Here is a 27,971-nt window from a genome sequence, read left to right on the forward strand (position 1 = left end):
GTTATTTATATTTATTAATTAAACATTTATTTTACTTCATTTTTAATTCTTGGTTATTAGTACCGTAGTTTCATAATCTTGTTTTTAAATTCTTCATTTCCTTTCAAATTGTTTCATTGTTTGTTCAATATTTTCATATTAAAATCTTTGGTAAATATTAGTTTTAAGTAGATATTCTATTGTTAAATAATTTTTGAAGTAGTTGCGCCTATAATAAATACTAAATATTTTTATACTTATACTACGATCATGTTTTCCCCTTCTATACATATCACATTGTGTTTGCCTACGAGCTATACATTTCAATGATTTCGTTTATACTCGCTACAGAGCCTGCGACTAGAGCACATATCGAAAAGGCACTCAGCAGTATGTTCTTGTACAATTTCCATTTGCACCAGCCCAAGCGATCGGGCCACAAATATACAGTCTCGCAAACGCTGGGTACAAAAAAACCTGCAAATGAGATGAAAAACCCGTTTAGTTCAAATTTTATGCAATTGCTATATCATATTTATACCCAGTAGTGAGAGAAAGACGGCACCAACAAGACTGATAAACGGTTCCAGATTGGGTATAGCTGCGGCAATGACACCACTAATCAGTATAACACACGTACGTAAAATTATCTGTGCGATGTTATGATTTCTTTCTTCGAATTTGATGCTGAGCTTTTTCCAGAGAATTTCCATGGGTATGTAGAATACCAGTCCATAGGCACAAAGTGAGGCAACGGATATCAGCACTTTCGCAATGTCAGCTAAACTAAATAGAAACAAAAATTAAACTTCGTTTATGGGAAATTCATTTAAATTAATTTAAAAATTATAACTTGCAAACTTACAGCGAACCATCCTTCAAGTTCAATGTTATGCTGCCGCGCACTTCACTGCCATAACGTGCATAACCTAAAAATCCAATAACCGAATACAATGCGACCACGGTGATCATAGCTGAATTTAGCACGCCAGGACAGCCAAGGAACTGTTGTGGTTTCTTCATGGCATTTTCAATGGGCATAACTGAGCCAATACCCTCCATAGCGAATATGACAGTGGCAAAGAAGAGCGGTATCTGTGTGGTTTTTGCAATCAGTGGTTTATCTGCGAGCACCAACGGTTCGCTGAATAAGTCGTACAACACTATGCCGAATGTGACCACTATGAAAATATTAGCCATGGCTGAGAAGGGCACCAGCCATTTTAGATTTCTTATCTGACCAATTAATAGGCAAGGTATTAAAGTCAAGGCGATGTATATACGCACATTCCATTTCAGGCCGGTGTCATAGTTGATGACATCGTGAAACGAAGTGGCAATAAAAACTATATAAACACAAGCTGCTGCAAAGTATGTGGCCATTAGACTGCCATCAACGAAACGTCTGTGTGGGAGAAGGTGAAGCAAATTAAAAATTAAATTAACTTACGAAAATTAAGTCTAGAACAGCTGATCTTTTATTTATGAGCTGACGACCTAATTAGATCTGTTTGCAAATAATTTGTAACAATTGCAGAAATATCAAGTTTTGATGTTCATGTATGGAAAAACTTGCAAAGTAGGGGAAAGTGAGAGAGCAAAATACAATAACATTTTATTTTGAGAGGAAGTGCCAAGTTTTTGCTGATAAATTTTTACTTGTGAGAATTCGCAAGTGAGAAAAACAGCTGATCGCAAAGCAGAAATAAACACGAATTCAAACCAGAGTTCGTAAATACTTATCATTGATGAGTAAAATATCCCTCATTCAGCTGATAAAAACTCAACTCAATGCATTTTGTTTTGAGTTTTTCATTTCTGCTTAAAACCAAACAAGAGAGCATCAGTTATTTTTTGAAAGAGCGAAAAAATTATTTATTACAATAACATTCCTCTTTCGACATTCTTTTAACGTGCGCTCTTTGAAAGCATCAACCGAATTGAGTGTTCGCTAGCATGATGCAAAGAATAATGAGATGGCGCCCATCGTGGTCCCGTTACTTTGCGCTCAGCGAATTTGACAACTAGTTACGTGATTTTAGCTCCAGTATGGCCAGATTACCATACAATGAATATAACTCTTAATGTCCTATGTCTCACTAAGGATTGATGACCGGAAGAAACGATTACACCTCTATGGTTTTAATTCGCATTCAATAAATTCAAAGGCGTTTTAAAATGTGTAAAAAGGTTTTCAATCTTAAGAAGAGTTGAGAGAGGGGCATTTAATATTTTTGCATAACCTCAAATGGAGCCCAAAATTAAATTTTCACTTTCAAATTATTAAATTTTATAAGAGTAAAAAAATTTTCATTAGCACTAAAATCTTCTCAGAGTGACCTTTTATAACATTCTTTCTTTAATAATACAGTTTTTTTTAACTTACAGTTTCGGTAGCTTTAAATTAAACGCAAAAAGAAACAAACACGAAACTTCAAAATTTTCGCATTTTCGGTATAAAAAAGCACTAAATTTATTGCGAAGAGCAAATGGTTGGCAATACTGCACAACTCAGCAAACGTGACGTCACGTACGCTCTGATGGGCGCAATCTTGTTTCTATCATTCTTGGCTCGCTTGCTTATTCTCTCCTCTCAGATTATTTAAAAATGATAAACTCTCTTCAACAGTAGCAATCATTTTGTATGCTCAGTGAGTTTTCTTTGAAAGCATAATTTTTTATCACTCTTTTATATTGACACATTTTCCTACTTGAATTTCTATCGCCGTTTGTTTTTATTAAAGCATTTTTATGGCTAGTTTGCGTTTGCAAGTGTTTCGCGTGTGTAAAAAGTGTAAAAAATGGGCAGATTTTCTAGCTGTTTATCAAATTGAATGAAAGTTTATTCAAAAGTACAGATTTTGACGAACCGAACGACGATCAGTCTTAAATAATATATTTAATCGACTTTCATTAAATTCAATGAACCTCAACTTTAGTGAATTTTCTTTTACTTTCTTTCTTTGAAATTCTTTGAAATTTTTATTTTTATATAAGTTTTATTTATTATTTATATTTAAAAAAAATAAATGAAATAAACTTCACTATTCTCGCAAAGTATTACTTTCATTAAATAAAGCAGAAATTGGTTAGGGTATGCTCGAAATGCATATTTATAATTGAGCAATGCAAAAAGGGACAATATTGAATATCAAATTACTTATCATTGATAAATTCATATAAACTTGAGCTCAAATAAAGAGCGCATCATTTACAAAACTCGGGGGATGAAAACAAAGCGAATGCTCACAGAACGACGAGCACTCTTTGTATACAAACAAATGAGTAATAAAAGTGTTTGAGGAGTTTACGCAAAATAGATCCTCTCAATGATTTACTCAGAGAATATTTTGTATGAGTTCTATTGCTTTTGGTGATAGCTTGAAAGAGTAGGAGCGAATTTTGAGCGCTCTACGCACTCTGATTCAAACTTGCGAATTGGGTCAAAGTTCTAAATTTAAATGAAAATTGTAATTAAACGGAGAATGTAAGTAAAGAAAATTTTAGATAAAATTTATAAAGTTTTTTTGAAGTTATTTATTAAATAGAAATGATGTAGATGTATGTACTTCTGAACCACATCCACAACCAGTCACCATTGCTGCAGTTTCCGAAATACAAATCGGAAGAATTCAAGGTAACTTTTGTGTTTTATGCTTGTACTTCTCAGTTATTAACTAATTAAATATGAAGAAAACAGTGATTGCCACAACTATACAATTCCTTGTGGAATGTACATATTCCATCTGACAGAAATGATGAAATGGAACAAATTATTGTGGACAAAATAAAATCTTCTGATGCTAAGCTCGTTATTTTGCCATTTATTTGTTTTAAGTTCTTATTTTTTATTTAATACGATGTAGCTCAACTGAATTTTTGTTTTTACTTTTTGTGATTTTTCCCCGCCAAAAATTTAATCAGCTGTTTGTAAAACTTGCAAATTGTTACTGGTATTGCGTTCATGCACTTTTTTTGATATTCTTCCCTTTGAGAACGAATTCTTGAAAAGTAAGCTACTGGAGAGTTTTTACATGAACAGACCTATTCTCTTACAGCTTTTAAGCTCTTTTTCGTAATACATTTCCACACACACCCACAAGTATGACACTTTGTTTTTGATAACTTTTGTGAGTGCTGCATACCAGTTTTTAAAATAGCACAAACAATTTACCTTGCAAAAACCGACCATGCGCGCAATGGCATTGGACCCTTTGTAAAGACCATTTCGGTGGTTTCAGAAAAACTCAAAGCAGGTATTTTATTCGTCTTGCAGATATCTTGTGATGTTTTAACCTGGAAATTAATCAAAAATTTCATTAACGATAGATTCAAATCCCTGTCCAAGTTCACAAGGAGGAATTTATATATTTTTTTAGTTGTATTGTCGCGCGCGCAAAATCATTTATGGTAACCTTTAACTTAATTAGCCTTACTATAGATTGTCACCTTTCCAAAAACAACTTACCAATATGTGCACACAATGCGTACAGAGGATGCCCACCACCAGTGTAGCAATCCAGCTGAACAGCATACCGCCATTGGAGAAGGCCATTGGCATTGCTAAAAGACCGAAACCTAACGAACCTTTCAGCAAATGAATAAACGCGCCACTTGTCGACTGCCCATTGACTTGGTCGCGATAGTTCGAAGGAAGGTACTCATCGCTAAGCTGTAGCTTTTCAGTGAGGTTTGTGCTGAAATGCGAAAGGGAAAAATTCATATAAAACACGCATTTTCGACAATTAATTTTGCTTTCTAACCGTGAATTGATATCGACTAGCGTAAGAACTGAATTTGACTTCTCTTTGGACGTTGGTGTCGTAGTGTTGGATTTCATCATCTGGTAGAAACGGAAAATATATGAAAATATTATTCGTCTTAGAAGTTAAGATCGCCCTGATGGCATGAAAATTAAAGGCTTACAAATGTTTTTTCTTTTTGGGTACGAAATATAGATTTAAAACTTTTTAAAATTTATTTATGTTTAGCGCATGTGTTGGACTTCAAACCATATATATAAGTATATATGCATTATATATGTATAAGTATATACTAGGTTTTCCAATACGTTTTGCGGTTCGATAAGAAAAACACAATTTTATGGTTTGAAATACACTTTATTATTAAGTATAGCCTCCCTGAACATCAATCCACTTTTTCCAATGAGATTCCAATTTATGAATTCCATCCCTGAAGTGAGAATCTGGCTGCGAAATACGCTTCCACAGCTGTTATGGCCTCATCATCCACGCATGTTTTTTTTCCGGCCGGAAACAGTTGGAAGTCGCTAGTGGCCAAATCTGGTGAATACGATGGATGCTCCAACAATTCGAACTTTAATTAATGGATTTTAGCCAGTGTCAAAATGCTCTTGAAAAAGAGGTTGTCTGTAAAGTCGGTTTACTGACGATAGTTTAACGTGATAACGTCATAAGAAAATACTGATTGAATGGTAGCATTTTTCAAAAGAAAATTTTAATTTTATTTGTTTGGATATAGAGAATGAGTTAACATTAACATAACATAATATACTTTAACATAACATAACATAACATAACATAACATAACATAACATAATATACTTTAACATAACATAACATAACATAACATAACATAACATAACATAACATAACATAACATAACATAACATAACATAACATAACATAACATAACATAACATAACATAACATAACATAACATAACATAACATAACATAACATAACATAGCAAGGTAACGACGCATGAGCAAGATAATGACGCATTTTTTGGTGCGTGCAGCCGGCTACATAGAATTATAAGACATTATCACGTCAAAAAATAATAATAACATTAAAACAACAGGCATTATTAACAAACTTGGTTTTATTTTAAATTTTTCAAGTAAATCAAATTAATAATAATCAATAAGAAGGCATTTGCAAATACAAATACGTGAATTTATATATGTACATATGCGCATATACATACACATATACGCTCACTTAAGTAGGAGAGCAAGATGTCGAACGTTGCCGTTCGTTTGCTTTGTTTGCTTTGTCGTTCGCTCCGCGCTTTCGCTTGCAGTTCATTCAAGGTAACGGCAATGAGCAAGGTAACGACAAATGAGCAAGGTAACGGCAATGAGCAAGTTAACACTAATGAGCAAGGTAACGACACATTTTTTCGTGCGTGCAGCCTGTTAAATCGAATTATAAGACGTTATCACGTCAAAAGATTTTTTTCCTTTCGCAAACTGGGTCTCTTTTCTCGAATTTTTTTCTTCAGCTGGTCTAAAAGGTTACAATAATATTCAGAATTTATCGTTCCACCAGTTTGCAAGTAATCCACAAAAAAAAATGCCTTTCGCTTCCCAAAAAACTGCTGCTTACGATACACCTTCTTGTCCAATTTCTGGATACGAACTCTTTTCGGAGCCGAAGTATCGGGCTCACATCACTCTTCAGTCTCTTGTTTTGATTTAGGATCATGGTGATAGACCCACGTCTCATCCATAGTGATGAATCGACGCACAAAATCCACTTTATCCTTTTGAAAACGGTCGAGAAGTTGCTGAGAAAGTCGCATTCGAATGTGTTTTTGTTCCATTGTTAGCGAATGTGGCACCCATTGCGCACACAGCTTTCTGAAATCCAATACCTCAGTCAAAATATTGTTTACACTGCCCAATGAGGTGCCTAAGGCTTCTACTAAATCTCTTTTAGTCACTCGACGATTTTCCAATACGATATCCAGTATTTTCTACGATTTCTGGTGTTGTTGCTGTTTTTGGATGTCCTTGGCGTAGATCGTCTTCGAGGCTTCCATGTCCAAGTTCAAATTCATCAACCCATCTTTCTACTGTACTTAATTTATGGCGACAAATCCTTACACACTTTCAACATTCGTTCATGAATTTCCTTTGCTTTTAAACATTCCAAAAATAAAAATTCAATAGAAAATATTGCGACACGTCAGTATTAAATGGCTTTTAAACAAAGCATGAATTTACAGATTCATATGAAATTTCATATCCGTTTAAATGAGGAGTGCAACAACATGACAAATAAAAAAAAAAACAAGTAAATGAAGAGTTTTCGTAAAGTTTGACAAATAACCTGCAGACGTAGTGACGTAGTCACTTTTGAAAACAAAAAGTGCGTATAGCGTAGTACACATAACAGAAGTGAAACTTTCAAGGCAGACAAACAAAGAGGGAGAGACCCGAGGGAGAGAGAAAGAGAGAAAGAATATATATCTAAATAAATTCACAGCATTTGCAGAGAATACAAATAGACAAAATTTACAAAAAACGGAGAAGGGTCGACTGGTGTAGGTAAACGCCGGACACAAACCGTGGCAACAACGCGCACTACTCCGAGCGTTTATCACCCGCATAAACGCATCGATTCCAGGACCGCAACGCAGCAACGGCACAAATTACCGCAAGGCAATACCAATAAATCCAACGCCGGAATGGATAGCGCTTTATAGTACGCTCAAGCACTAGCCAGGAAACGGAAATAAGCGCCAAAAAGTAGGCACCAAAAAAGCGCCAAAAAAATTGGGACCAAAAAACGCCCCAAACAGTAGGCACCAAGGAAATATAACGCCAAAAAGTAGGTGCCAAAAATATATTTCCTACAAGTTTGCACCAACAAACAAGCGAAAAAAGTAGGCAGTGTTGTTTCTCACTAGAAATTACCAACCACAAGGAAAAACTCAGGAAAAATAGTCTAAAGTGTATCTAAGATATATATAAGGTATAGCTCTCCCTCTCCTTTTCCGCTACGTTACATCTTTTTTCTCTCTAGCGGAACGAAAATGCCCAAAACGCTGCATGGCCTTGAAATTGTATTCTCCATTCTCGTCCATCGGCGCCTAACAAGTTTCACTTCAAGAACAGTTTTAGAAAATTTCAGAGTAGTCTTAGCCCCTAAACGTTGGAGCATTTAACGTGACATTTTCTAGTCAAAATGAAGGACTTTTATAGAAAGTAGCACATATAAAGGGACTTTCAAAAAACGCGTTCTGAAGTTATTTTAAAATAAAACGTGTAACAATTTATTAATATATATTGTAGATTCTTACAGGATTCACAGTTTTTATTCAAAATACGGCTGATGCTTTCCATTTCAATTCAACCGGACTATTCGGGTCATGTTCTTCGATTTCGATGTAACTCAAATATGTTGCTCACTGGTCAAAATAATGAGACACGTATTTTTTTGTTCGCCCGAAAAAAATTTTTTTCAAAAATTATCGGCAATTTTGTTTTTCGGCTCAAACTCGATTTTTTTTAATTATATAAGAAACATAGGCGGCCGCCGTAGCCGAATGGGTTGGTGCGTGATCACCATTCGGAATTCACTGAGAGGTCGTTGGTTCGAATCTCGGTGAAAGCAAAATTAATAAAAAAAAAAAAAAAAAAAACATTTTTTTAATAGCGGTCGCCCTTCGGTAGGCAATGGCAAACCTCCGAGTGTATTTCTGCCATGAAAAAGCTCCTCATAAAAATATCTGCCGTTCGGAGTCGGCTTGAAACTGTAGGTCCCTCCATTTGTGGAACAACACCAAGACGCACACCACAAATAGGAGAAGGAGCTCGGCCAAACACCTAACAGAAGTGTACGCGCCAATTATTTATTTTTTTATATAAGAAACATTTTTTTTTAAATGCCCATAACTTAGTCAAAAATGAACCGATTTTAATAATTTTGGATTCAAAATGATCGTTATTACTTACCCAAGCGATTTCATATAGAAACAGTTGCAAAAAAGTATTTGAAAATTTTTTATTTAGCAAAAAAGAAAAAAAAAATGAAATTTTTTCGAAATTCAATATTTCAAAAAGTGTATTTTTTTTTTTATAACTTTTTCCAAATCAAAAGGACATCTCAAACCATAATTGAGCTGAATGTCTAGTAGCTAAAATTAGTTGTTTTTGAGTAATGAATTTTTGAGTAAAAACCCTGTTTCGCACTTTTTGTTTTTTGCAAAATAAAACATTTTCAACTTCTTTTTTGCAATTGTTTCTGCATGATGTTACTCGTGTAAGTAATGACGATTATTTTGAACCCAGAATCATTCAAATCGGCTTATTTTTGACTAAGTTATGAGTAATTAAAAAAAATTTTCTTATATAGAATCTTTCCATTTCAATTCAAAAGGGCTATTCGAGACATGTTCTTCGATTTCGATGTAACTCAAATATGTTGCTCACTGGTCAAAATAATGAGACACGTATTTTTTTATTCGCCCGAAAAAATTTTTTTTCAAAAATTATCGGCAATTTTGTTTTTCGGCTCAAAATCGATTTTTTTTTAATTATATAAGAAAATTTTTTTTTTAAATGCTCATAACTTAGTCAAAAATGAACCGATTTTAATAATTTTGGGTTCAAAATGATCGTTATTACTTACACAAGCGATTTCATGTAGAAACAGTTGCAAAAAAGTATTTAAAAATTTTTTATTTTGCAAAAAACAAAAAGTGCCAAACAGGTTTTTTACTCAAAAATTCATTACTCAAAAACAACCCATTTTATCTATTGGGCATTCAGCTTAATTGAAGTTTGAGGTGTCCTCTTGATTTGGAAAAAGTTATAAAAACCAAAAAAATACACTTTTTGAAATATTGATTTTCGAAAAAATCTCAATTTTTTTTCTTTTTTGCTAAATAAAAAATTTTCAAATACTTTTTTGCAACTGTTTCTATATGAAATCGCTTGTGTAAGTAATAACGATCATTTTGAACCCAAAATTATTAAAATCGGTTCATTTTTGACTAAGTTATGGACATTTAAAAAAAAAATTTTCTTATATAATTAAAAAAAATCGAGTTTGAGCCGAAAAACAAAATTGCCGATAACTCTTGAAAAAAATTTTTTTCGGGCGAACAAAAAAATACGTGTCTCATTATTTTGACCAGAGAGCAACATATTTGAGTTACATCGAAATCGAAGAACATGACTCGAATAGCCCTTTTGAATTGAAATGGAAAGCATCGGCTCTTAGCAATCATAAGTGAAAATTTACATAATTTAAATGAGTATTTGCCCGCAATATGTGACCTGCCCATCTCAATCTGTTGATCTGTTGATCATTATTGCGGTTATCACAGATGGGTGCGCATATAGTTTTTCGTGTTCATGATTGTAGCGTTTCCGCCACTCGCCTTTATCGTATCAAAATCGTGTCAAAAAGTTTTCGCAGAACTCTCCTCTAAAATATTAGCAGCTTCTGTTTATCTGCATCTCTGCGTGTCCACGTTTCATTACCGTATAGCAAGATGGAAATTATAATTGAGCGATACAGTGAAATCTTTGTTTTTCTGTCTAGAAGTCAACACTTTAGGTGTTGACACAGCGAAAAATAGCAGCGATTGGCTTTAAGGAATTTGTCGCCGATTTCTGCAGAAATTTTGTGGTCATGATTAATGTTTACACCAAGGTATTTCAATTCCTTTACTCTTTCCTCACTACATAGTCACCGATTTCTCGACTGTCATACGAGAATTAAAATTTTCAATGACTCGCTCACGAATTATTGCATTGAGTTTAGTAATATCGGCCCACTTCAGCTCTGGAATCGCTGTTGGCTTATTCACATAGACTGCACTTTTCAAGAAATCTCAGTCTGGTCTGCCAGTCTTTTTTTTATCCTCCACAGAACCAGTTTCTTGGAATTATTTCACCAATCTCTGAATTGTCGACACATTCGGACGATTATTTCCACAAAAAAAAGTTACGAATTTCGCGATATGTTGTCCTTGAGAATCGACCATTTGCATATCTATTCAAATTCATTTTCTATCGTGTAAATTTGTAAGTCTGTCTACTTGACAAATGTCAAAGATGAGATATAGTAAATAAAAGGTACCGTCTAAGTATTATTCACAGCTAACATCTAGGCGTAATTTTTAAGAGGCCCTTGGCAATTTAAAACGCGGACAAGAAGCCGTTTATTTCGCCAAATTTTCATTTTTAATGAAATATATATATTATATATAAGGAAAATAATAATATCAATTTTCCACTTCTAACGACAACCGTTACAGCATAAAAGAGTAAAAAAATTGATAGAAAGGTGGATACAAGTTGAAGTCCAAAACAAATAAGACTGAGCTAAAATAGAAACGGCAAAAGCTTTGTTCTGATAACTTCGAGTTTATTTATTCAAAATAGTCCTCTCTGGCCTCGCAAATCAGTGTGCGCGGTCTAACAGCTTTTCGAAAGAGTGTCTCAGGTCATTGACCGGAATCCGGAGTGCCCTTCAGGATGTCGGTGCAAGCCTTTTGGATGGCCTCTATGGGCGAAAAACGTTTTAATTTCACGGCCAAATGCAATTTCCCGAATGGGTAGAAGTCACAGGGAGCCATATCAGGCGAATACGGTGAGTGATTGATGATTGAAATGCGATTTCTAGTCAAAAAATCAGTCACAAGAGTGGATCGATGAGATGATGCAATAAGCGCCAGCTTCCTCCTTCCGGGTATTCAAGGCGAATTCGACAAATGCGATGTAACAAACGCTTTAAAATGCCAAGATAGAGAATTGTATTAACGGGTTGGCCCATTGGCACGAACTCATTGTGGACAATTACCTTGGAATCGTAAAAACAAATGAGCACAATGAATTGATTTTTGACTCCTCCAAACGCGATTTTTTGGGTGGTGACTCGTCTGCGGCCTTCAATTCGGCACTTTGACGCTTAGTTTCAGGTTTATGGTAGAAACACCACATTTCATCACCCGCTACAACGTTGTAAAAAAACATCTCGTCTTTTCTCGCCTCTTTAATGAGGTCTTTCGTATGTTGAATTCTGAACAATTTTTGTTCCTCAGTTAACTTGTGCGGAATGAAACGTGCACATACCTTTCGTAAGCCCAAATTAGCAGTTAAAATGCGATAATTCGATGTTTTGGAGATATTCAACTCCGATTCTATGAATTTCAAGGATGATTTCGGTTCATTTTTGATAAATTTACGAACAATTTCGATGGAGTCTTCTGTGATTACTGATTTTGGGCGGCTCGTATGTTCATTGGCATATATAATATAAGGTTGTCAAAAAAGTCTTGCGGTATTTTTATTGAATTTTCAATTGTTCATAAAATTGGTTATAATAATGCGATTTAAGTCAAATATGTGCCGTTTTGTTCGATGACGAGTTCCCAACAAGATGCCAACTTCATAATGTCCCTCTTACAGAAGCTCGCTTCCCTATTGAGCGTTTTGGCCATAGGGGAACAGCTCATAGTGGATGATTCCCTGCCAATCCCACCAAACACACAGAAGAACCTTCCTGGCCGTCAATCCAGGCTTAGCCACCGTCTGGGCAGCTTCATCGCTTTTCGACCACGACCGTTTGCGCTTCACGTTGTCGTAAGTGACCCACTTTTCATCGCCAGTCAGCATCCGCTTCAAAAACGGGTCGATTTTGTTGCGATTCAGAAGCGATTCGCATGCATCCATACGGGCAAAAATGTTTTTTTGCGTCAAGTCGTGTGGCACCCATACATCGAGCTTCTTTTTGAATCCAAGCTTCTTCAAATAGTTTATAACGGTTTGATGACTCATGCCCAGCTCTTGGCCGATGCTACGGCTGCTACTATGCCGGTCTCTTTCGATCAATTCAGCGATTTTATCGCAATTTTCGACGACAGGCCTTCCGGACCGTGGCGCATCTTCGATCACCTCTGCACCAGAACGAAAACGTTGAAACCATCGTTGTGGGGTGGAAATGGTAACTGTATCGGGTCCATAAACTGCACAAATTTTATTGGCAGCATGAGATGCATTTTTGCCTTTATCGTAGTAGTACTCTAAAATATGCCGTATTTTCTCTTTATTTTGCTCCATGTTTGCGACGCTACAACTCACGAACGACTAAAAGCAAACAACAATTAATCAAACACGTGTTAGCACGTGAAAAGAGCTTTCCAAAAAGCTCTAGCGTGAACCGATGCGACGAATACAACTAGAACTACGCGCTTGCAAACACAAGCTTGCGGAAATACCGCAAGACTTTTTTGACAACCTTATATGTCCTCACAACAATCTCTGAAGCATGTAAACTTTGGCACGGGATAGACAATTATCGCCCTAAAGTTTTTCATTAACTCAAATGTTTCGGTAAACGTTTTACCGATTTTAAAACAAAATTTAATATTAGCTCTTTGTTCGAAACTCATTTTTGTACCGATCAGACAAATGTACTGACACTTTAGACACTATAATTTCGCTTCCACTGAACCGCATGTCACTAAGCTTGCACTGGAAGTCAACTAGTGATGTTACTTCCAATAACTCAGTAAAAAGATGGTGGCATCAAAAACAAAACAACAGCCTTGTTTATTTTGCACTCACGAATCATACAGCATTCACTCACAATTGTTAGGTGTTATTTTTGCACTTTGAAACTGCGACAATCTGTATCCGTTTTGAACCAGTTCGAAGATACTCACGAAATATATACGAGTACATTGAATACGGATGAACTGACCTTTTCACTATACCGTTCCAACTTTTAGTAAAGACTTAGCAGCCTTAGTACTGTTTAAATCAACACAAGTGGGTGAGGCAATCGGTTAAGTATTTCATATCAGACATACTTAGCACAGCAAAGTACTTGTACGTGTACCTGAATATATTAATGCAATTGCAAGTAGTAATTAATGCGGTCGCCGTAGCTGGCTGAGTTGAGCGTTGCTACTATTCGGGTGCTACGGGTTCGAAACGCACTGTGGGTAATAGAAATTGGTTTGCCAATAGCGGTGGCCGCTCAACAGACAAAGTCTAACCTATGAAGGTATTTTCGCCTTCGAAATAGCACATGGGCTGAAAAGTCCCAGGCCTAACACACTAGTTTTATTGTATTCACCTCTTTTCCAGTTAGTATATATGTATATAATTGGCGCGTACACCCTTTTTAGGTGTTTGGCCGAGCTCCTCCTCCTATTTGTGGTGTGCGTCTTGATGTTGTTCCACAAATGGAGGGACCTACAGTTTCAAGCCGACTCCGAACGGCAGATATTTTTATGAGGAGCTTTTTCATGGCAGATATACACTCGGAGGATTGCCATTGCCTGCCGAGGCGCGACCGCTATTAGAAAAATGCTTTTCTTAATTTTGGTGTTTCACCAAGATTCGAACCGACGTTCTCTCTGTGAATTCCGAATGGTAATCACGCACCAACCTATTCGGCTACGGCGGTGCATGGTTGGTTGGTTGGTTAGAGTGGTGATTCATCCAGAATCCAACTAGCGCTTCCGCACCATTTTGTTGCCACATCCTCATTACCAAATTGTTTAACAGTTATTTACAGCAGGACTATATCCAGTCTGTGCGGTTTAGGAACCTTATTAGGTTGTTGACGTCTAAGCCAGACAGCTGCTCGAGACTCTCGAACAGCGGTTTGCCCAGGGTTGACATTCTGTCCTTCCATAGGGCAGGGCATTCACAGAGAAAATGGAAGATTGTTTCTTTTTTCTCCGGTTGTTTACAACTATGACAGTATGTGTTGTGAGGGATGCCCATTTTGGCGGCTTGTTCTCCGATAGACCAGAAGCCAGTTATGACTGCCGTAAGTCTACAGGTGTCCCGTCGTTTCATGTTTATTAATGTCGACGATTGCTTGAGGTTGTAGGTGGGCCATAACGTTCTGCTGATTTTGCATTTCGTCTGGTCTCTCCATCTACACTCTGCAATTCGAAGGTATTTTAGGGAAATTGCATTCTTGACCGCACCTAGTGGAGTGAGTACTGGTACTGCAAGAGCGCTATTCATGGCAGATCCCCCTCTTGCCAGTTCATCAGCTTTTTCGTTACCCTCTATGTTCCGGTGTCCCGGGGCCCAAATTAAGGTTACTCTATGGTTTTCACTCAAGTTGGTGAGGCTATTCCTAGTTTGCTCCACCACTTTAGAGGCTGTTATAGTCGCATCCAGCGCCTGGATTGCAGCTTGGCTATCCGAAAGAATAGCGATATTGCCCTTAAAAGAGAAAACTGCGATTAGTAACCTACAGGCTTCCCCAATTGCTAGTACTTCCGCTTGGAAGACGCTACTGGTATTAGGGAGACGCACAGATTTTTCAATTCCAAGTCTCTGAGAATATATACCAGCTCAGACACCACAATCCATTTTACTGCCATCTGTATAGACTGTGGTATCGAAGTTGTTTAGAGAGAATCCCTTATTCCATTCTTTTTTAGATGGAAAGAGTGTGGCAAAATTCCTATTGAACGTTACCATCGGGACGATGTAGTCAGTCCTCACCGAGGTTAACTGAGTTTGTCGCAATAATAGACTAGCATGACCATAAGTTTTTTCTTTCCAGCGACCCGCTTCATTTAACCTAAATGCACTCATGGTTGCCGTCTTCTTTATATGTAGGTCTATTGGAATAACGTGTGTCAGTGCATTGAGAGTCTCTCTAGGACATGATCTGATTGCACCGACCGTTATTGCACAGGCTGATCTTTGTGTTCTGCCGAGTAATTTGGTATTGTACTCTCTCTCTAGAGCTTTCCACCAAACTACCGAGCCATACGTTAAAATTGGTCGTATAACCGCCTTATACAGCCATAATGTATGCTTAGGTTGAAGACCCCATCTTCTTTCAAGCATACGTTTGCAGGCATATAAAGCAATTTCTGCTTTCCTTACCCGTTCTTCGACGTTTAACTTCCAGCTAAGTTTGGAGTCCAGAATTACTCCTGCAGAATTACGGTGCATGACTACCATTCCGAATTCACAGAGAGAACGTCGGTTCGAATCTCGGTGAGAGAAAGACATGGCTTGAAAAGAGTTATGGGGATTCCGCTTCATCAGAAACAACCATAAAACGTTGGCTTGCTGACACAACACAGTGGACGTCCAAATGAGGTGGTAACACCAGAAAACATAAAAAAATCCACAAAATCGGTTTGAATGATCGAAATGTGAAGTTGCTTGAGTTAGCTGACATCGTAAATATATCACAAGAACGTTTTGGCTTTTTATTGCATGATCATTTGCCTATGAGATCGCGCTGTTCAAAGTGGGTGCCGCGTTTGCTCACTGTGGCTCACAAAAACACGAACGTGTTGATGATTCTGCGCAATGGTAAAACTACATGAATTGAACTTCGAATTGCTCCCACATCCATCGTATTCACCAGACTTAGCTCCCACCGACTACTGGCTATTCGCAGACCTAAATAAAATTCTCGTCGGTAAGAAATTTCTCACGAATGAAGAGGGAAAAATAATTGTTTTTATTCTTCAGTACTTTGTACTAAACCCATTATTTTTGATAACTTCAGAACATCTTTTTGGCATAGAAGATATTAGGTTACTAATAATTTCCGGAGAAATGTTGTACCAGGCTTCTTTAACCGCTTCAAACAGGGCTTCCTTTGTGCTGCAATTTTCCCAATTAATTTTCGAACTTACAATCTCCCACAAATTCTCAACGGGATTGAGATCGGGAGATTGAGCTGGCCAGTCTAAGCCCTCTATAGCATTTTGCTGTAACCACGTTTTACAGTGCCTATGTCAGGTATGCTTCGAATCATTATCCTGATGGAACCTAAGGAGGCATTTCCTCAGTGGCATTTCCTCCTCAGCGTGTGGTAGCATTACATCTTTCAGGATGTTTGTGTACATGAAACGGTCCACAATTCTCTCTATTCGATGAATAGGCCCGATATCCTGGCCAGAGAAACAACCCCAGACCAAAATGTTCTCCCCACCATACTTGGCAGTTCCGATACAATACTTCGGATTTAGTCGCCGTTGCTTTCGCCTTCTTACTCGCCTTATTCCATCTGAATATTTCAAATTATATTTGAATTCATCAGAGAATAATACAGTTTTCCATTTTTGAACTGTCCAATTAATATGTAATTTCGCAAACTCGAGTCTCGCTTTTTTGTTTTTGGCGGAAATAAATGGCTTTCTAGCAGGTCGTCGACTGAAAAGTCCGGCCTCCACTGCCCGTCTTCTGATCGTTCTAGAACTTACCGGCAAACTTAAATCAATTTTTATTTGTTCAGAAGAGACTGTGGGATCACTCTGAATTTTTCTTTTAATCGTGAAGTCGTCTTGTCGTGTAGTTTTTCGTGGCCTTCCTCCACTATGGATTGCAGAAATAGAACCCGTTTGTTCAAATTTTTTTATAAGTCGCGATATTACACTTCTATTTATTGAATATTTCTCACTAATTTTGTGTCGCGCTAAACCACTTTGACAATCACTTATTATTTTATTTTTAAATTTCTTTTGAATACGCATTTCTGGCCATATTTGCTGATTTCCCGTATGATATGTTTTGTCCTACTAAATCCGCATGTGTTGAAAATTGCATAGTAGCAGCCGTAGCATCGGCCAAGAGCTGGGCATGAGTCATCAAACCGTTATAAACCATTTGAAGAAGCTTGGATTCAAAAAGAAGCTCGATGTATGGGTGCCACACGACTTGACGCAAAAAAACATTTTTGCCCGTATGGATGCATGCGAATCGGTTCTGAATCGCAACAAAATCGACCCGTTTTTGAAGCGGATGGTGACTGGCGATGAAAAGTGGGTCACTTAAAAGCGGTGAAGCTGCCCAGACGGTGGCCAAGCCTGGATTGACTGCCAGGAAGGTTCTTCTGTGTGTTTGGTGGGATTGGCAGGGAATCATCCACTATGAGCTACTTCCCTATGGCCAAACGCTCAATTCGGACCTGTACTGCCAACAACTGGACCGCTTGAATGCAGCACTCATGCAGAAGAGGCCATCTTTGATCAACAGAGGCCGAATTGTCTTCCATCAGAACAACGCCAGGCCACACACATCTTTGGTGACGCGCCAGAAGCTCCGGGAGCTCGGATGGGAGGTTCTTTTGCATCCACCGTATAGTCCGGATCTCGCACCAAGTGATTACCACCTATTTCTGTCCATGGCGAACGAGCTTGGTAGTCGGAAATTGTCCACAAGAGCGTCCTGTGAAAATTGGCTCTCCGAGTTTTTTGACAATAGGGAAGCGAGCTTCTATAAGAGAGGCATCTCGTTGGGAACTCGTCATCGAACAAAACGGCGCATATTTGACTTAAATCGCATTATTATAACCAATTTTATGAACAATTGAAAATTCAATAAAAATACCGCAAGACTTTTTTGACAACCTATATTTTATACCATAAATACTTACATAAGTAACAAGGAAACACATGACATATGTATATGCCATATTTCAAGATGTTTGATTGAGAGATTTAGCATTATTTGAAATGCCATTAGTTTTGGCCAATACTGTATATGCTCTATACACTTACATATATAAATATATTTGTAGTAATTAACTACTTATAGTTATAGTGACGCTCGAATGGTCTACGATTCTAGAGTGCGCTGGAATTCTTTGAATGCTCTTCAAAAACATTAATTCCCAATTAGCCACAGATAAATAAACCTGACAGTTTCATATGTGAATCGTTTTCATTAAAGGAATTACTAGATAAGTATATTAGTAGGCTGAGTGGCGTATTAAGTCTTTGTGTGTATGTGTGTATTTAGTCTTTGCTAACGAACACTGCACTATTGGCACCCTAGCCAGTAGAATGGCTGTACCTTACAATGACATCTGCAGGAGTTGTGGATATGAAGAAGAAATTGAATCGGTACAACACCTTCTCTGTGAATGCCCTGCATTTCAAAGAAGCCGTTCCAAATATCTGGGCGATTATTTCTTTGAAGACCAGGGAAATGTGCTAAATGCCTCACTGAAGGGACTAGTTATCTTCTTGAAAAGATCTAAGTGGTTTAAGCAACTTAGTTAGGGCATGGAAATCAAATGCAGGTATCACAATGGGCCTCAGGGCCATCCGAGTGTCTTGTCTTAGACAAGCAATCTGGCTAATCTAACTTAACCTTGCTAACGATGTATTTTTAATATAATGGGAGACTCAATATTTTGCTGTTTTATTTTCTTATGAATGAGAAAGCCGCTGAGGCTTGCGAAGGGGTACTCTCATATACTTTGAAGTATCCTCATTGTGAGGATTTTTCACCCAAAGATGATGAATGTCTATGGTCGACGTACTGTAGTTGATGACGACCAAATCAGAACCATATTGAATCGTTTCGCCACATAACAGAGTAAGAGGGGTAAATATAATTTGTTTGCCTTATTCACTCCTCGCGGGAGCATAGAGCCTCGACAAGACTTGTCTTGCGCTGGTTTCGTTAATATCTTTTGATTTGATTTGATTTTTGACATGGTAGGTGATTAGCCTGCCGCTAACTGTCCTAAGTAGTGGAAATGTCCACCTGTCGTTGCTTGCGAATAGCGGCTTCTTTACTGCTTGGAGCGCCATCTGTGTTTCACATTTTTCTGGCAAAAGGATCGCACAGGTGGTTAAGGATATATGGTATATCTGCGCTATTGCCGCGTTTGCCTGCTTCCTCTTGCTGGCACCACTGATGCAATGTGTAGCTGTTTGTTTTTGCTTGTTTTAACAGCCACAATGCAAAGAATGCGGGAGAGTAAGGATGGAAAGGATAAGGTTTTGGGTTTTGAGGAAAGAGTTTTTTTTTTGTTTTAGAAACAGAGAAAGGATTTGAACCCACAACCTCTGGGATGGCAGGCTAGTGCAAATACGCTAGACTACCGAAATATAATATCATAATAATATTAATTGAAAATAAAAATATTGGCAACCGCTGAAAAGGGCACCAGCCAATTTAGATTTCTTCGACCATTTAATAGGCAGATTTTGACTATCTAAATATTTTATCATTTTCCATTCGGGAAAACACTATCGCACTTGGAACCACTGAAAGTGGCTTATGATATTTTGTTTGTTGACGCTGTTATGCGCCCATATATCGAGCGTTCGAGATTTTTTATATGTAAGAAAATGGCAACAACGTCAAGAAAGCAGAATTGTAAAAAATCAACGAGAATTTTCGGCTATTTCAAACTTACACAGTATGATATCAAAATTGAACGGCATATAAAATTGCATACCCAGAATTTTTCAGAAAATTCTGAATAGAAAGTTTGAAATTTTGAAGAACAATTTTGTACAAAGTTAGAAACTGATTTATATGGTTTTTGTTTTAGTATGAACTATATTTTTAGTTTTAAAAGTTAAAACTCGGCAATGTAAGTAAGTAAGTTGACGAACGTAGTGGCAGGTCAGCGACATCGGAAACTGATGAGAGCATCAATAAAGTGAAAGAAAAGTTGACCAATAACCGCAAATTAACCATCAGAGAGTTGGCAGAGCACGAATATCCTCCAACAGCCTTTGAATTCACCTAATATGGCTCGCTGTGATTTTTTTCAGTTTGATTGAGTCACAAAACTACTACTGCTTTGCTCTTCTTATTCGTATTTCCAATCTTAAAGCAAATTTTGACAGATGCTTCATTCATTTTCTTCTTTTGTGGGAGAAAGTTCTGAGTTCTGTGGTGGTTTTCAATCAAAGGGAAGTAAAAAAATGTATATGGGGCATTCTTCGCCAACCGGACACCCCCATCTGCCCAGAACAGTTTTTATAAAAAAAATTTTTCCCTATGCCGAAATAAAAGCTTATGTCATGTACTTTAGTTTGTCATGTGGCACTTTTTAAATATTCAAGATGGACCTACTTTTCTAAAGGGATTAATGCATCGATCTCTTCTCGATTTTCCCGACATTTTTTAGGCGATAATAGTTTTGAAAAGAACTGTTTGACAGGTATTAGATATTAATTTATTCTCTCAGAATTTTTTATAATAATCTCCAGACAGTTTAACGATTAAGACATATACAGAACTTGTGCTGTCAATAAAACTGTTAAACAATGTTTTACGAAGTTTAGCGATATCGACAACAGATGCGATAATAGTTCTAAAAAGAACTGTTTGACAGATTTATTTTTAATAGTTTATTCGTTTAGAATTTTCTATAATTTGTTCAAATTATTTCTGTACCGTTTGACATGTGAAATACATCAAGAACTAGTGATGTTTATGAAACAGTCGAACGTTGCACCAGAATCTCTCTCTCTACTTTTCTTAACAAACTACTTAATTTTTTTTGGTGTTTTCCAACATATTTGTCAATATTCGTCGTCCATCTTGAATATTTAAAAAGTGCCACATGACAAATTAAAGTACATGACATAAGCTTTTATTTCGGCATAGGGAAAAATTTTTTTTATAAAAACTGTTCTGGGCAGATGGGGGTGTCCGGTTGGCGAAGAATGCCCCATATATATGTATTAGGGCGGGTGGATTTAAAAATCGCTCATTGCTCTGTGAAAACTGTATTCTAGGGATCAAAATAAGAAACTTTGCCGAAGGAACCATACCTCTAAAACCAATTCTGATCTCCCCCAATTTGGGTCGAACGAAAAATCCCACTTTGACCCATTTAGAGTGCTCCAATCGAGTCCAAATGTATGACTGACCCCCACTAACTTTGGATGGCCGATCCACCCATGCCAGTGGCACACTCCCTGGAACTCCCCTGGGGGGTTCTCCATACAATCATTTCAAAATATCACCATTTTTGGCCTTTACATGAGAAAAGAAACTAAAAAGTTCGACCCAAATTGGGGGACATCAGAATTCGTTTTAGAGGCATGGTTCCTTCGGCAAAGTTTCTTATTTTAATCCCTAGAATATGATTTTCACAGAGCAATGGGCGATTTTTTTGCCTACCCACAAATCGACCCGGCCTAATATGTATGGTATATGTAAATAAAAACAAAAAAAAAAAAACAAATTATTTATTATTCAACCAGTTTGCATTCTTCATTGAAATATAGGGTTTTTCAGTAAGAGCGCTTCAACTTTTGAACTTTTTTGAATAAAACACAAACGGTTTGACTTTTTTAACTAATTTTTTTTTTTTATTATCGAGTTTGAACATATATAATACAATACATTTAAGTATGAAATTCGATTTCTTTTGCATGACCACCGCGTGCACGTTTTACGAAGTCCAATCGTTGAACCCAATTTTCGACCACTCTTTTGCATAAATCGGCCGAAATTCCAGCAATTTCGCGTTCAATATTGGCTCTGAGCTTACAAATCGTCGCCGGCTTGTTACTGTAGACCAATGACTTCACATAACCCCAAAACGGGACGGACCGTGAAGTTCGCGGTTACGCAGCGCGGGAGTAGAAAAACGCGCACAGACCTGCAGCAGTCTGCTCCAGTCACTTCATACAGGAACACATAACGCAGCGCGAACCGTGCGTGCGTACGCGAACCATGCGTGCGCGCTTCAACTAAAATCGCAATATCCCGAGAACTATTATAGACACCATAAATTTTTTTTTTTTCAAAATAAAGGTTAAATCATAACGAATCGTTACGTGTATAACAGAAAATCTAAAAAACTGGCCAAATCAACTAAAAACTGATCCAAAAAATTTTTTTGATTTTTTTTTGGTCAAAATTTCGAAATTTTTTTTTTAACATAATACTAATTTAAACTACTTATTTGTTTCTATATTGTCTGTAAATTGCATTGAAATCCATCCAACGGTTCAAGAAATATTGATTTTTGAAAAAAACACGGTCCCGATTTTCAACATGGCGTAGATGACTCAATTTTGAAAATTTTTCAAAATCCTTTTAGGCTCGAATGTATCTTACCTAGAACTAATATTTCTCAAAGTTTCATAGAAATCGAAAGACCACTTGCAAATCTCATATTTTCTGACGGAGTCTTACCCAGTAGCAGCAACAGAACGATTATTTTCATAAAAAATTTGCACGATTTGCAATCGTTGCTCAAGTGTGTAGTGTTCCATGATGAAATGTATACTAATGAAGTTTACAAATGACAAGCGAAAAATAAAAGATATTGCGTCGTTCGCCCTTCCTATCGGAAAAAAGTTGAAGCGCACCTATTGAATAACCCTATATTTAAGAAAGTGTGGGAGAACGTTCTCCGCTTTACATGTTGGCGGGTTGTAGAATATATCCGAAGCAGAAGATACTAAAGCAGTAAAAGTCAAAATGTTACCGAAAAATATTTTGCCCGTGTGACCGCGAATAAAACATGAAAAGAGAATTTCCAGTGTCTCCCTTTTATGTAGATGCCTCCGTGTGTAAATCGGCAGCATACTCCACCTTTAACCTAAGTTCTCTCTGCTTTGTTTGCCATCCTCAATTCTCACTGACGATCTGGTTGCTCTTAGCTACAGTGCATTTTAAATACATACACTCATACATATGTATAGGTCTATAGACTGATTATTGAGGATATTTCCAACGCCGTGAGCTTTTGTGCAAACTGCTCCTGTCGCATACATATATCACACAAGAATGATAGAAACAAGATTGCGCCCATCAGAGCGTACGTGACGTCACGTTTGCTGAGTTGTGCAGTATTGCCAACCATTTGCTCTTCGCAATAAATTTAGTGCTTTTTTATACCGAAAATGCGAAAATTTTGAAGTTTCGTGTTTGTTTCTTTTTTTTAATTTAAAGCTACTAAAACTTTAAGTTAAAAAACAAACTATATTATTAAACAAAAAAAAGGTTAAAAAAGGTCAATCTGAGAAGATTTTAGTGCTAATGAAAATTTTTTTACTCTTATAAAATTTGATAATTTGAAAGTGCAAATTTAATTTTTGGCTCCATTTAAGGTTATGCAAAAATATTAAATGCCCCTCTCTCAACTGTTCTTCAGATTGAAAACCTTTTTACACATTTTAAAAAGCCTTTGAATTTATTGAATGCGAATTAAAACCATAGAAGTGTAATCGTTTCTTCCGGTCATCAATCCTTAGTGAGACATAGGACATTAAGAGTTATATTCATTGTAAAAATAAACAAGAAAATACCAGAAAATACTAAAGAAACCATACTGACATTTTTACAAAAAGAGTACCTTATCTAGTTACATAACCTCAAATATAGCAAAAAAAGTCGTTATCTTAACAAAAGAGTCTCGCTTAACAAAAAAAACCTCATAAATTAAATTGTACATAAGCATGCCACATTTATTTAAAAAAACGCACATTTTAAAGACAATTTGTCACGCATACAAAGTTCTTTAAGTGTTTCAATAAAAATTTGTTGGGTTATTTTCTTTGAATGGGCATTTTAATGCGTTTTTATATCCAAAGCTAGGCAACACTGCAGTAGCGAGAGAGAGATTTGACTGCCGAAAGCAGAAGAACACCAACAACACCTGCACACGCGGGCAATGCCACCAGATGTTAAAAAAAAGTAAAGCTAAATAAAACTGAGTGAATTATTTAAATAATTATTAAAAAATGTATATTTTACAAAATTATAAACATGACATTTTAATTAGAACAACTAAAAAAATGTCCTGAAGAAAGAACTAAAACTCTGAGACAAAAAATAATAAAAATAACAAAAAAAAAATGCTAAATCAAGTTACGAAAATGGTAATCTGGCCATACTGGAGCTAAAACCACGTAACTAGTTGTCAAATTCGCCGAGCGCAAAGTAACGGGACCACGATAGGCGCCATCTCATTATTCTTTCCATCATGTATATCACATACATATATCCAACTTCGCAAATATTCCCTACCCACCCTACTTTATCTTAAATATGAAATGCGTTGCTGCTGCTCTGCAGTTGTTTGGTTTTATTGCATCAAAACAAATACCATATGTGGGTACATCAGACTCACGCGAAGAGAATGGAATTTTATATTTTACGAGCGCATCGTAAAAATATTTGTACTGAAATAAAGATGCGATTAAGTTGTCAGAACAGCAATATATTTGAATATAAGGTGGCTATAAACTGACAGATAGTGGAAAAGCACATAATTAGATAAAAGCACAATTACTCTAATACTATGTAGTTAATTCAATAAAAAGGGAATAAGTAATTTATTATCGTAAACTTAAAAAATATATTTACTTTAAACCCTGTTATGCTAGCTGTTTAGAAATTGGCATTTATATTCTCATTATATGCATATATTTCCTTTTAATATTGCGCTCACGATATGATAGAAACAAGATTGCGTTCATCAGAGAGTTCGTAACGTTACATTGGTGCAGTTGCATGAGAGAGACGTGAAAGTGCGAACAAGAATGTAAGAAGAAGAAGAAATTACAATAACACAACACCCGACAGCGATTCTGTGACATTCGCTGAGAGGTAAGTAGGGGTACTACGATCGGCACCACCTTATTACTCTCTACATGGTGAAGTGCAATAAGCAATGAATTGTGACACACACGTATGCACACGTACATAAGTATGATAATGGGAGGAGTGAAATAATGCAACAGGTCGTGTTCCATAACACAAAAATCTGTAATAGTTATTCCACATTTTTGTAAGTAGGCGTTCGTTAACGCCAGAAAGTGACACATCACTCAAAAATTGAGAGAGCAAAGTAACTGTTCATTGCAAGAGAGATGCTCATTTAGTGGTGGAGAAATTTTAGCCAGCAAAAATTATCCATCGCCAAAAAACATATAATTGAACTTTTTGTGAGCAAACAAATTTATTTTTTGTGGAATTTGATATTTTGTGCACGTTTGCCCTTGCAGTTTACAGTCACACGCGCTAGACGGAAAATTAATCGACAAAAAACGTGAGTGTGCAAAGTATATATTTAAGGTAATTTAACAGCACAGCAGTTTATAAACAGCGATGGCAGATTTTCAGATCGTTAACTTTTTTGCTTTTTCCTCTCTTTGGGAAATAATTTTAGGCTACGCTTCAGATTTGCTTTAATGGCTGGTGATGGCTAATTTTGTAATTGAAAGCCACTAATATTATGACATAGCAAATGAGAAAATATACGAGGAACAGCAAAAAAAAAAAAAAAAAAACCAGTTGACTATTCACTTGACTGATGCTTTCTAATATAAATAAAATATAACTGGTAATGCTTAAGTAAGGCGAAAAATCTTCATATTAATTGTATTAAGGTTTTAGTCTTTTAGAATTCTTCAATTCAAGAATTCTTAAAATGAAGACAATTTGATTTCCGCTGATACGCTAAACTATTTTATACTAGATCCTTATATTATGCAGAGATGAATTACGAGTACACACTAATATTGTTGACATTTCTTTATCCATATTTGCTGTTTGTTTAACTTTGTCACCATTTCGTGCCCTCATAAAAAAATAAAAAATAAAAAAAATACTAATAATTCTGGCTGCAATAAAAAATGAGTGCGCAGAACTTTGCTTATTTTCGAAAATGTCATTAACGAGGAAAGGAGTTTTACAACTTAATTTTTTTATTTTTTTGGTTTTGTCACCTGTATACTAATGTTTGCATTACAAATCCATTGCCCCATTTTTTGTTTGTTTTTGTTTTAGTTCAAACGTTTTTTACTTATGTTTTTTATCTGGTTTGTGATTTACAAAAGCAAAATCGGTTTAACACGTTGGCGGGCAGTCGTAATTTCATACATTTTTAAAGTTTTACACTTTGTAAAATAGTGTTCACGACATAACAGATCCCATTCATCAGCTGGTATGAAGCGAGTGCTCAGCATTACTACATAGAATGCCTGACAACATTTTTTGATTGATTTAATTTAATTCCATTAAGTTATTTGCCTTCATGAAACAATTAGAAAGCAAAAAAATTAGGCAAAAAAAAAATTATTTATCGGTTGCCGCTTTAAGTATTTTCGAACTACAAATTGTAGTAAAGTATTTATAAAAGAATTCGCAGAATTAGCTGAAGTATGGAGTATGCAACAAAAACGTTTTTTTAAAAGGATTCCCTGGATCAACTGGAGTATGCAATACAAATTTTAAGGGGGAACACCACTGTGATTTTTCTAAAATGTGGATTTTTTTTTGCATTTTCTTAAGGTAGATATATTCAAAAATATGTAAAAAAAAAATTAATTTAAAATCTTGAAAATTGACGAAGTTATACCCATTACTATGAGTGCAGGTAGTGAGTTACAACGGCCAATGAAAACTTTAAGCGCGTTTTTCTCAAAACGACTTTTCTGAACACGGTGGCCTCGATTTCTCGAACACTTATGAACCGATTTAAATTTTTTTTGGTTTTTAATTTTTGTACATGTATTGGCTACAGTAGTACATAGCCGTTTTTGAAAATTTCAAAAATTAATATTTTTTCAAGCCTTTCGAAAACAAAACAAGGGTAAAAACACAAATACATTTTTCAAACCTGCACCATTTTCTCAAAAAAAAAAAAACAAAAAAAAAAAAAAATAACAGCCACGTACGACGATAGCCATTGATGTATAGATTACGAATTCTTTTGGTTTTTTGCTTTCAGATGATTTTTCACCGCTGTATCGTGGCCATTTTGGTGCATCAGTTTTTTATGACGTCATTGCATTTTAATAAGAATTGCAGTTTTTAATATTTTTTATTAAAAATTTGTGTCAGTATAGTTGAATATTTGTTAAATAAATTACAATTTGTCCGATCCGCAAATAATCATCCCTATTTATGAAAAAAAAATCATGAAAATCACTTAATTTTCACGCGTTCACAGTGGCGTTCCCCCTTAAATTAGCAAATTTATGAAGTTAAAAAATTTATAAAGGCGTTAAAATTTGAATGCTACATATATAGCAAAACTGAATGATATAAAATTTATGTACATACGCCCTCGAAGGTGCTGAACCGATTTAAATACATTTTTGATAAATTCATATAGTTTAATTGGATCTTCCAACTTTTCTCTTTCAAATAATTTCAACACTACCTTTCGGAATACTAAATCCACGCGCTCATAAGCACACACACATTCGCTTTTTCAAATCCGTTTTACTACCAAAAAAAGGTGTCGTTTATTTCCAAGTTTGTCGTCTTGTCTATATTTCTTTTTTGCGACCAATTTTACATGGCACTATTCAAGAATTTACTGTTTGCCCGTTTCGATGTTTTTTAATTGTGCCTACTTGTCTGCTCGATACTCGTATCCTCGTTAATTATTTTACGCGACTTTTTCTTGATGTGGTGTTAACGGTAGCGCGATCGTTTGTTGACTGATATTGCTAAAACGATGTTGGCGAAAATTATGACTACCCTCTAAGCT

The 27,971-nt window shown here is 36.1% G+C and overlaps 1 protein-coding gene across 1 annotated transcript; it reads right to left on the reverse strand.

The window, feature by feature from the left end:
- Positions 1 to 27,907, reverse strand: LOC129244775 (proton-coupled amino acid transporter-like protein CG1139). The gene is made up of 7 exons (XM_054882607.1): positions 27,639 to 27,907; positions 4,743 to 4,822; positions 4,448 to 4,676; positions 4,154 to 4,275; positions 845 to 1,384; positions 521 to 765; positions 1 to 456 (listed from the first exon to the last, which is right to left on the reverse strand). Exons 2-7 carry the CDS (start codon positions 4,820 to 4,822, stop codon positions 287 to 289), a joined length of 1,386 nt encoding a protein of 461 aa, XP_054738582.1. The 5' UTR covers positions 27,639 to 27,907; the 3' UTR covers positions 1 to 286.
- Between the last annotated feature and the right edge of the window lie 64 nt (positions 27,908 to 27,971).

The sequence above is a fragment of the Anastrepha obliqua genome, chromosome 4, assembly GCF_027943255.1.
Source record: "Anastrepha obliqua isolate idAnaObli1 chromosome 4, idAnaObli1_1.0, whole genome shotgun sequence".
Lineage (NCBI taxonomy): Eukaryota > Metazoa > Arthropoda > Insecta > Diptera > Tephritidae > Anastrepha > Anastrepha obliqua.